At 45.6% G+C, this 12,008-nt stretch overlaps 1 protein-coding gene across 3 annotated transcripts in view; it reads left to right on the forward strand.

The window, feature by feature from the left end:
* Positions 1 to 5,985: 5,985 nt before the first annotated feature.
* Positions 5,986 to 12,008, forward strand: part of LOC136429787 (potassium voltage-gated channel subfamily A member 1-like) — a 77,430-nt gene continuing 71,407 nt past the window's right edge. For 2 of the 3 annotated variants that reach the window (XM_066419753.1, XM_066419755.1), the window contains exon 1: positions 5,987 to 10,509. In XM_066419753.1, coding sequence (XP_066275850.1) covers positions 6,709 to 8,391 — 1,683 coding nt within the window. In that variant the 5' untranslated portion in view covers positions 5,987 to 6,708 and the 3' untranslated portion in view covers positions 8,392 to 10,509. Of the gene's footprint in view, positions 10,510 to 12,008 lie in introns of all 3 variants that reach the window. The other variant, XM_066419754.1, reaches the window with a different exon arrangement.

The following is a 12,008-nucleotide window of genomic DNA, read 5'->3' on the forward strand; positions in this document are numbered from 1 at the left end:
CGTTTCGTTCGTTCAGACCCTTGTAGTGCCCTATTTCAGTAGCAAGATATACTTTTACAGTCTTTAACGTGCTCGTGGCACCCACTAGAACACGGGACCCCAGTTTTATGTCCCTTCCAAAACACGGTGCAGCCCCAACCGAGATGCCCTGCCCAGGATTAAACCTGGTCGCCCAAATACCAACTAATTGGAACCAGAAGCTCAATTGTGAGGCTGCTACCAGTTGAGCTACAGGGATATCCATATGAGATCAACAGGGATGAAATGTACATGTTGGAATTTCAAGAGGAGTCCTCAAGCGTGGGAACAAACGAGATTGGAGTACAGTGTTTTGGCGCGTTTCTAAAAGTCAAGTGGAAGTTGAGAAACTTGAAACTTGAACTTGTTGAGGTCTGATCAATCAGTTGAGTGGCCAACGCCTTCATCTCCTTCTGAACATCCTGCGTCATTCCTGGTGATTGAGACGGGCACTTGAAAACACTGATCAATATTCATACACTTGTTAAATGGTTTGGGTGGATTTTGCTTACGTCCTTGTACTTTGTAGTTTGAATTGTCAAAACTTTCTCTGCAGACCCAGAATTGATTAAATTATGGCAAGAACTCAGTTTTACATCTTCGTTCCGATCAATCTGATATAAAAAGTACTTTGCAGCACCTGTGGGCTGAATCGCATATCTTTTTTACAAGTTTTTAAACTGATTCCATAAACCTTTTAAAATTCAGAACATTATCGTACATACGAATTAACGATCATTTATGGTAAATATATGACGGTCACAACACTGTTATTTTTTTAAAGATTCAGAACAGTTGTTTTTATTCGAAAGCAAACGGTATCACAACTAATTGTCATTGCAATCATTTCTACGACTTTCCCTTGTTAACGATCTGAGGCACCTCTGTTGCACGTTACTGAAGTTTTCTTAGCAAAATAACAATTTCACTTACATTATCTCAGTTCGGTATATATTTGATTTGATTTAAGTTCATACTTCCTTTCTATGACGATGTTTTCAATTTTGATGTGTATATATGTTCAACGCTGTGCTGTATATATACTATTTTAACTGCTAAAACTACTACTAGAGTATGATTATGTATGTATGTAACTACCTTATTCAATGACAAGATTTGCTTACGTGCTTGTGTCGAGGCCTGGTTTCTCCGCCGGTCTCGAGTGACGATGGCTGCCCATGTGTCTCCGATTCAAACGCGTTGTAACATCCAGATATCCTGACATAAGTTCAGCCTATTGGCTGCCATTTTAGGACTTCTTGTTTTTTTGATCAAATTAATCATCGATATAGTTTTTGCGCCCAGGGCAAGGTGGTGACATGGTTATCTGTGTCAGCTGGCATCTGGCGTGTGTTTGCGGTCTGCCCGCGGTGTGTAGTCTGGGTTCAAGAGGTGATCTGAGGGCGCGCTTATCTTTTATTTTTGTTTCGTCTGGTTTGAACACAGTAACGGCAAGGTTTGTTAGAATTTTTCTATGTCACGTCAACTTATTTTTCCATTTTTTGATTCTGGAACTATGGGGTAAAGCTCTTAGAAATCCAATGCGAAGAGATGAGGACACCACGACAAATCATCAATAGATTAAGGGACATCCGGGAAATGGGTATGACATGTCACCAGTACGAAATCTGACATAGCCCAGGCTCAGTCGACGTCTTGACTATCTCCGGCTGTCTCACTTTCTCGTGTCTAGGTTTTATCATCTAAGTCTAAATATCAACAACTTTCAGATTTCCCAGCCACTCCGGTCAAGAGACCGATAAACAGTAGGACAGTTCAACCGCTCTTAGGGTGAGACGACCGAGGGAAAATGTAGCATTACTACTTGAGTTTATGTCGTTCTTTTGAATTCGGGACTTCGGTTGTGTGGCGATTCTAACGTCAGTAACCAAGAGTCTTAGCAAAAGAAAACAAAAAGTGATTTCTTCAAAGAAAGTGGTACTTCTGTAACTATCGGACTTCGAAATTTAAATGCCATCGACGTAAAAAGTCATGTGTAACAACTTAATGACGGGATAGACCACCGCGTGTGACAGCTTTTTTAAAACCGAGAAGACGTGGTCTCGCCGCTAGGCGGCGCTTGTGAGGCCTGTAGACCACGTACGCTTCGTCGCTTGTTGTCACGCATATAAGGCGTCCTGCTATATGTTGCATATATAATCGTTTTTTTATTGGTCAGAAATTACCCGCAATGGCAGCCTTTCTAGTGCTGAATTGATGCAGGGTTTACAGGTTCCACACAATACACAACATATACATACATTTATCTTATCCACACTTGCATTTTTGTGGAACTGTCCCAAGGGTCTGGGCGGCCACCAGGTGACCTCGATACGACCTTCCCCAACCGAAGTCAGGTACCCATTTACACCTGGGTGGAGTGAGGAAAGTCGTGTAAAGTGCCTTTTCCAAGGGCACAAGATCGGTGACATGACAGGATTCGAACCCGGGACCACTTGGTTCTGAGCCGAACGCTCTGCCGTTGCGCCACACGACCCCACTTCTTCTTCATATACTTGTGTGTTGATCGCCCTCAGCTTTAAACCCAGCATCCAGTTTTAAAGGTGACACGGGTTGTCTAGGGTTGTTGGCTTAGAATCTAAAGGTCGTGGGTTCGTATCCCCGGCAGGCCCCAAAGGGAAAGGCACTTTACACCTATCTCCTCACCCGATTCAAGTAAAAATGAGTACCTAGCTTCGGTTAACTATTAGGGACGTCCTCTTGGAGAGGCGGAGGTCCCGTGTTTGAGGAGAGCCACACCTCGAGCACAGGTCAAAGAGCCTACCACACTTTTCGAAAAGAGCAGGGATCATTTCATTTATCTATTTAGCCAGCGGACACACTCATGTCTCTTGACCTGTTTTGCAGGCTCCCTGGACACAGATACAATACACAGACATAATGATCACAATAATATAAAATAAAAAAACTCGGTACCAGTCCTTATTCCAATCCTAAAGTCCATCTCTAAAAGTCGATACGGTGGTGAGTTTTGAGCAGATCTAACCTTATAGCCTGGTCTCATGGTTTACATTTTGAAAAGGTGATAAGTCATCTAGATCTGTTACGTTCATCTGGCACACATGTGGGAAATCTCAATGAGTAGATGATTAAAAATTACCGTGGTTTCCATTGCATTCGAAAAGACTAAAACAAGAAGTTAACAAGTTTAAGGCAGAGAAAGAGGCTAGGAGGCAAAATGCACTATTAAAATCCCCTGTCACACTTGTGCGTATATTCAAGCCCGCATGCATGAGTTGCGTATTAACATGTTTTTGGTTGAGGTTAAGTTTGCAGCCGAAGAAGTTATTTCTTTCGTTTGATAGCTAGACTGCTCAACGGTGGGTCAAAGTATAAAACAACTTCATCCCGGTAAACTTTAACCAAAAAATGTTATTGCGGAATTCATACGCACTTGATTATACGCACAAGTGTGACAGGGCACTAAGATGAATGGCATGTCTGCGTTGACCGTATACAGTGTTGCCACAAAAGAAGCGATTGAAGGCAGGGACTGAAAAATTTCGTTCAAGCTCATGATGAGTTCGGGTATCACGTTGCTGTTGTTTCGATGGTAAAACAGTTATGAAGCCTCTACCAGGCTCCGCGGATGGCTGGAAAAATAGTAGAAATTGGCCAAATAGAGTGAATAGAATGATTTAGAAATAGAATGATTGAGAAGAGAGTGACTAAGGGAGTCGGCTACGGAGAGAGGGTTCAATAGAGCGGCCGGCAAACTGTACCCCTTTAGCAAACTAATTCCTCTTTCATGTTTTCCTGTCTATTTGGCCAATTTCTACTCTTTCCAGCCGCCTCTGGAGCCTGGTAGAGGCTAACAGTTATGTACTTTTCAGCCGTCCAATGTCGCATGTAAAGGTTCACGGTCTCAAGGTCCATTCGAATGTTTTTGCCTCTTCTCAATCATTCCATCCTCTGGTCCGATTGTAGAATCAGCCTACATCATGAAAAGACTGAATATTGACATTTATCTCACGATTACGTCCAGTTCTGATATGATTGATACCGTGTGCTATCATTTGCCGCCAGCTGAGGGGATGTTAGCCATAAGAACACGAAACTAATTAGAAAACAGCACGCAATCAACGAGAGAGAGAGACTGGAGAGAGATGAGAGAGAGGGGGGAGGAGGGAAAGGAAAAGAGGAGAACGACTGGCGAGAGAGAGACTAAGAGAGAAAGAAAGAGAAAGAGGAGGGTAAAAAGGAAAACAGCACGGCGCCCGAATTCTTCCAAGGAAGTCGCACAACCTTGACGCTGCGTGCGCGTGACCTCAAACGCCTTTGAGAAGTTCTAAAGATCACCAGAAAGGTAACGCCCCCTCCCCTGGTGACTTTTACCCGACAACGGCGCGTGTCAAGCCGATTATCCCGGGCAAACTTCGCCACAACAAGAGTCATCAAGGTTAGATTTCATCTCAATACACGGCACAAGAAGAATACCAATAAGTACATCAAACAAAGGCAATTGTGGCTATTGTAGAACAAGGTGTTGCGTTAATAAATCATACACCTTGCCGATTCTGAACAAGAAGCATTTTCTTAGACAGTTTTCTTACACGTGCCTTACCTGCACCCCAGAAGGAAACGAAAGACTGAAAGAAACCTTAAATCGGCACCACAGAAGTTGGCATTTCCCGGGAATGTGTAAATTAGCCCGCATGCTGGCGGCAGGGTTTTAAATGTTACAGCAATTGGTCATCTGTCATAATTAACAAAATTGGCTTTGTGTATCGCTAAGCCTCTGTGATCCGAGGGGTCAACTTTCATTTATTTGAAGCAAAATTGCAACTCTACGTTATTTGCATGGACTTCACAAAAGTTCATCTTCAGAAACTCGAAGTGTGGCTCCCCCCAAAGACGGGAAGTCCCGTCAAGCCAGGTACTCATTTTCACCTATTGAGGAAATAGGTGTAAAATGCCTTTCCTAAGGACACAACATCGGAACCTGTCAAACCGTGCCGTTCCTTTTATATATCGTCAGGAAATTCCAACATTTCATGTCAATAAACTTTAAGTTATGTCAAATATGACAATGTCATGTACAATGTAATCGAAAAGAGAGAAAAAAATTATCGAGTAAAACGAAATAGAATTAATCAAGGTGTGTAAGTGCGGCCAAGCATTTGTGAGTTTGGACGCAAGCTCTGCACAATATAGCCACAATTTTATTCTGAAAGTCTCAGTGGGTGCATTTCAGTAGAACACTTTTAGCCAAAGATTCCCTTTTCTTTCATTTAGCAAAGCATTTCTATTCATGCTAGTTCATTTTAGTGATGCTGAAGAAGAGTGATGGATGTCACTCGAAACGTCCGGAAATAAATCTCCGAATTCGTATCCAGTTGTAGAGTTTGAATTCTCTTTAAATATTTGTTACCTGGATGTCTAACCTTCACAAACGTATTCATGTAACTGTTTTATGGCCTCCCTCGGCCAATATTTACTATGGTAAAATCCTAACTTTATCGATGGCGATGATAATTTTTAGTACGAAGAGTTCGGAAACGGAAAAAGATGGGCGTGGCTCTATTGAAAATGGAAACTTCATTTCCTAGTCAGTCTGTCAACCCTTAGTGTAATTTTGTAGCTTTGTCTCAAATCGCCTCTGCCCCCATGTTGTTACAGGACATCTCCTGACTGACATGTCCCCATACTGCACCGTGCGGGTAATACATAGCTAAGATGCCCGCCTGAAGTCATAAGACACCGAGAGCAGGGCTTCCGGAATTACGTCGGGCCATGCTCTGGACCTCGCTCTAGCTCCGGGAAGCCGTCGGCTAGCTCGGCATGCGGCCGCTGCGCTAGCTGTCCAACTTTTCCCGCGAAACCCGAGCAATTGTCCGTTGATTCTGTCCGAATGCCGTGCCAAAGGTTAAGGGGGGTTTGCAGGCACCAATTATTGCGTTAAGGCTCCCGGGGGGAAACGTGGTTCACTGCTAGTTACTCATGCGTGGTACTCATCCATCAAACCTCGCGGAGGCGTGCGGGGCCTTGGCTGAGCCAAAGACGGCTGTTTGGCAAGCAGAAGCACCAGACGAATTTGTCTTTTTTATCCTCCTACACGCAGAAAGGCAAACAGGAATCGGGAAGACAGGGACGCTGTGTCCCGCGAGCCAACTTCGAGCGTCATCGCGACATTTGTGGCATGCATTTCTGGCATATCGGACGACCTCCGGCGGGAGACAGTGGGCGTTAGGTCGGGAATCGAACCGGGGATCAGTGGACGCGATCGGCCAATGGGAGGAACGCCTTCCATCTACCGGGTCTACACGCAAGCCAGGCCGTACAACCGGTCCTGCCGGGCACGCTAATAAAGTATGCACCCATCGTAGCTAGTTAACTCTCGCAGATCCCGCGTCTAAAAACACACAAGGTAAGCTTCGCGATGTGAGCAGGGAATCGGTGACGGATTGTTAAAAGTTGATGTTTGTAGATCGGTGATGGTGTAATGTTGTTAAGGGTGGCCCACGCGGTGTTGTAAGGTGATATGATAGTGAAAGGCCGGCAGGAGAAATTGTTGGTGACGTCGGTGGAAAATATCTGCTATTTTGATGGTGCTGGGTTACACGTCGTACCCGCCATCTTGTGCTGAGATTGTCTGTCAACATTTCGTCGAAAATAGAGCTGATCGAGCGCTGGGGGCTGACCCCCATTCTACACCCCCGTCCGGACAAGATGGAGGCGCTCCAGGCCCCGGCCGCACAGGACGAGCCGGCGGAGCACCCTCTGGTGGGGACGGGCACTCGGCTGGGCGACGGCGGCACCGGCCTGAAGGACGCACCGCCGCACGCTCGCAACAACTCCGGCGGCGGCACGGGCACGGCAGCAGGACAGAACAACATCGGCAACTCGCTCAACGCGCACTCGCACACCAAGCTGGCGGCCACCGACGACGACCGGCCGTCCAGCTCGGACGGAGGGTTCGAGCAGACCCCGGACAGCGAGCTCCCTCCCATCCGGCCCAACCCCGCTCCTGCACCGACGGCATCAGAGAGGGTCATCATTAACGTTTCCGGACTCAGGTTTGAGACACAGCTCAAAACTCTCAACCAGTTTCCAGACACTCTCCTCGGAGACCCCAGGAGGAGAATGAGGTATTTCGATCCCTTGAGGAATGAATACTTCTTTGACAGGAATAGACCAAGCTTTGATGCCATATTGTACTTTTATCAAAGCGGAGGCAGGTTACGAAGGCCAGTCAATGTACCCATCGACATATTCACGGAGGAAATCCGGTTCTATGAACTTGGAGAGGAAGTCATCGACAAATACAGGGAGGATGAGGGTTTCATCAAGGAAAAAGAAATGCCCTTGCCCAAAAACGAGGTGCTCAAAAAGATATGGCTACTATTTGAGTACCCGGAAAGTTCAAAACCTGCGAGAGGGATTGCCTTGCTGTCAGTGAGTGTGATCTTGCTGTCCATAGTGACATTCTGTTTAGAGACCATGCCACAGTTCAAAGAGTACAGATATGTGAACACGACAAACTCCACAGACCCCAAGGACCTCACGAAAGAGGAAGTGGAGGTACCAGGGTTCGGAGACCCCTTCTTCGTAGTGGAGACTTTATGCATCATCTGGTTCACGTTTGAACTTACGATAAGGTTCATTTCGTCACCCAGCAAGCTAGCCTTCTTCAAGAACATTATGAACGTTATAGATATCGTTGCTATTGTACCGTACTTTGTCACGTTGGGTACGGTGCTCGCAGATTCGTCGAAGTCGAAGAACCAAGCGACGTCCCTCGCCATCCTGAGGGTGATCAGATTGGTGAGAGTGTTCCGAATATTTAAACTGTCCAGACATTCGAAAGGCTTACAAATCCTAGGACAGACGTTAAAAGCCAGCATGAGAGAATTGGGATTGCTAATATTCTTCTTGTTCATTGGAGTGATCTTGTTCGCCAGCGCAGTGTTCTTTGCGGAGGCTGACGCCAACAGCACACAGTTCGTGAGTATACCTGATGCCTTTTGGTGGGCTGTCGTGACAATGACTACAGTAGGTTACGGAGATATGTACCCCGTGACAGTAGGGGGGAAAATTGTGGGCTCGCTGTGTGCCATCGCTGGTGTGCTAACCATCGCGTTACCCGTGCCTGTCATCGTTTCGAACTTTAACTACTTCTACCATCGAGAAACCGCAGCCGACGACGACGGTGTGGACTATAAGCACGTGGACAGCTGTGCATATTCGGCTGACTTTGAAAAAGAGGAGGGGACGGAACTCTCTGCGAATTTCATAGAAATGGAGGATGCCGTACCGGATGAGCGAACGAAGCTAAGGCAGAGTCGCAGCGACGCCGCAAATTGTGTCGGCACGGCGTCGAGCAAAATGAGCAGCGTTGAGACCGATGTATGACACTCATGCTATAGGATACAGTTTCATTGTATAGACATTTTTATTTTTGGAAGATGTAAATTATATCATTGGGACAGGGAGAGAGGGGTCTCCAGGATTCTTTATAATTATTCGGCTTCAGTGTCACCAGACTCTTGCTTTTCTTACCAACCGTACGTAGTATTGTAGCTCATCTAGACAGTGTGTACATTTTTGTTGGAAAACACCTCATGCTGTGAAGTATGCCAAGAAGAAAAAACACACCCTCTGAGATTTGAATACGAGGGTTTCGCCTGTCCCCCAAGGACATTACAGCAATTCCAGCCAGTCTAAGTTTAGAACGGTCGTCATCAATGTGAGTCCAGGAAGCAGCTTTCACGTGGAACCCGTGCAAGGAAATTACGGAGCACTAACTGCGCAGAAAACGCCAGATCGTCAGCACCATTAAAGGGAAGGATGGAACGTGTTGTGAACGGATGTACAATGCAATGTCACAACCCAACGGGCATATATAGGGCAGACCCGTGCTATATTGGTCCGAGGCCGGTGAGATATTCCCATTACATAGCAAATATTTGGGGCGCCATCCGAAATAGCCCCTGTAATGCACCTCGAGACAGTTGCAGATCTCCCCAGAGATGATCTTTCACATGTGGTGGACTCGGTTCATGGCCCCAAACGCCCCCCTCCCCACCCATTCAGGGAACGGCTGCCCACAGTGTGCCTGGGGCGTAACGTGGCCACTTCAGGGGGGCTGCGTTTTCTTGAAAGAGTTAACGTGCTCGGCCCTTATGGGTAGGTCACCGGGACAGGTTTTTCCACCAGACCCGTCATCTACCTGTTGTTGTCCTCTCTCTCCAGGGGAGAGGTCAGAGGTCATCAGAAAAGGTGTAATCTTCCAAGTAAAAACTCACGTGGCAACCCCAAACCATTTCGAGTGAAACCATCACAGATGAGAAAAACAAAACAAAACATGCAACACTTTCCAGCAAGCAACAAGTGAGGTCCCAAATGGAGTGTTTGAGACCATACATGGCTTTACTGTGTCTGTGAAATGTTAGGGATGTGCTTCAAGGATTTCAGGAAAGAGCGTTCGTCATTGACAGCGATGAGACAGTTCGCCGCATTCCTCCAAATTACAGTCTTCAATCACGATTGAGTATTAACCGCACGCTGCGCTGCCATATCTCACGGCACGTCGTGATGTGTTGTGTGAAAGGAGCAGTGACGTAAAGCCCTCAGCAAAGTTTGCTCTCCCAACATGGCGTCATCAGAGCCAGACAGAAATACCCAAACAGCCCCGGCTACTGCTGAAGTGTGCGCTGAGGGCTCCCAGAAGAAAACAAACATCCCGTCTTTATGGACTGCCTTTCTGGGAAGAGAATCAGCTGGGTGAGAATCCCTGCTATTCAAACGCTGCCACTGAACCAGAAAACACTCAAATTGTGGAGCTGAATTGTGGGCTTTCACCAGGATGTGATGCATTCTTTTTAAAGACAAAAAAACTAATTGGAAATGTGTAAACGATTGTCGACACCGTGTACGGATTCAGAACACCACCCCACCAACTGCAGGGATATGCAGACAAGGGTCAGTGAGGAGACCAGTACATCAGACAGCCTCAGTGCTTTTGTTGCCAGCTGTCCCACCCTACAATGAGCTTACATTCCCCACATGCCAGCCTCTGTGCACTTTCCAAATATGCCTTGCCATCATGGCGGGATATTTGATCCACACCGGGACTAGCTTGACTGGGATTGCATGCAGCTCTAGCAGAGCAGATCGTGGACCCAACCGCCCAAAATCCCCCCTATCAAACCGCCACGAGCCAGGACTTCGAGTGATTGCCGCAGCGGAAACGTTTAATACCCCCGCGAAGCGTGGAAAATTATCTTGCCTGCCTAAGTGTATCAGTTTGTCAACAGACGTGTATGGCTATTCTCTGGGATAATGTCGGACTTGTAACGCCCCGAGCTGGCTTCAATGTGCGGACGTCACCCTACACGGGGTTTCCGAAACACGATACGCATCTTGGATATTGCACCGTGTATCAACTGAGCCGTCGAACGCGCTCAACCAACAATGGAGCCACGCAGGTGACCACCATACATCAAAAGGCCCTGGGACGCCTTTAAGTTGGTAAGTGTGACTTTTGCTTGTACTTTTTTTTTTCACTCGTAAGTTCGTTAACGTGTAAGCTTGTTATGTCTGATAGGTTTAAGAACCTTTTCTCTGTGTAGGGCAAACGCTACATTTGAATGTCATGGTTCAACTCCTAGGTCATCCCTCCTTCCCTTCAGCAGAAAGAAAGTTTATAAATAGACACAGTATCAGTAGGAAACAATGTTACTCATAGTACCATTAGCAGCTTGAAATACAGGGTTAGTTTTCAAAAGGTAGCAGTTTACATGGTACACTGTGTAAAAAAAGTTGCCCACATAAAAGGTAGAAGGGCCACTTTTACTGTATAAAAGATGATTAATTACTTTACCGGGTGGCTATCTTAATTTGATCAACTGACATGTGCTAATATTGACATTAAGGGAAATACCATGCAAAAGTTCAGGGAGACTTTTGATTGCAAAGTTGAATGATTATCACTTGACCTGATGTTGTCTATCAAAACTTAAAAGGTTTTTACAGTAACACTGCAGGGAACTTCGTAACTTTAAGTGCAAAGATAAACATATGCGACAAAAGGCAAGTGCCAATATGTTAGATTGACCGGATAAAAGCTGTATCCAAAACAGTAACTTTTCCAACAGGTAGATCATAAGAAAATTCCCAGAAAAAGTACAGTCAATGAGTCATTCATGTCCAAATATTTGATTTGAAAAAGAAGTGGTCAAGAAATCAAGAACAGCATGTCTTAATTTCCTCCTTGATTTCCTCAAATATCCTAAATCTTAAGGCTATCAAGAAAGTATTCTATTCTAGAATTCTATTCTGTGTCTTTTCAAACCCATAAATCTTTTACATACTGTACTGTGGACCACATAACTGCCCATACACAATGTAGATTGCGATGTTGCTATCCCAGCTTGTGTACATTGTACAGCCACAAGCAGGGGGCTAATTTCTAAGGTCACTAAACTGGGGTTAATTGACAGGCTTGTCCAGGAGGGAGTGTTTGGGTCCCAAGGGTGCCTCCCAAACAAACCCAGGCAGGAGTTCCCCTGACATCTTGTACAAGTTGTAGCCTGATTGGGGGGTGTGCTACTGTCAGCAGAGTTTTATGGAGTGGGTGCCAGTGGCTTTACTCCTGTTAATCTGTCCCCGCGCCCTCCATTGATTAACTGTATTGGAGTCTATTTCGTCATGGTGTGTGGGGGATAATTTATAGGGCAGACAGAAATTGAAGTTGCCTCTGTTTTGGTCTCCTAGCTACCTGCATGTAGTTATGTAAGTTAGAGTCCTTGTACATGGATATTCATGATGGGACAGTATTGCATGGATGATGGCAAAGTATGAATATTTATGTTCCCATGTTCCTAAGAGGTTTTCCTGTATTTATATATTGTGATCTTTTCTCTGCTGTGGGATTTGTTTTGGTGGCAACAAAGTTAGCAGGGCTAAGTACGTTTGTTGTAGGTCGTTGGATTTTGAAGTTACAAATAATTAACTTTTGACACATTCTA

Source organism: Branchiostoma lanceolatum, chromosome 3 (genome assembly GCF_035083965.1).
Source record: "Branchiostoma lanceolatum isolate klBraLanc5 chromosome 3, klBraLanc5.hap2, whole genome shotgun sequence".
NCBI classification, from domain to species: Eukaryota; Metazoa; Chordata; class Leptocardii; order Amphioxiformes; family Branchiostomatidae; genus Branchiostoma; species Branchiostoma lanceolatum.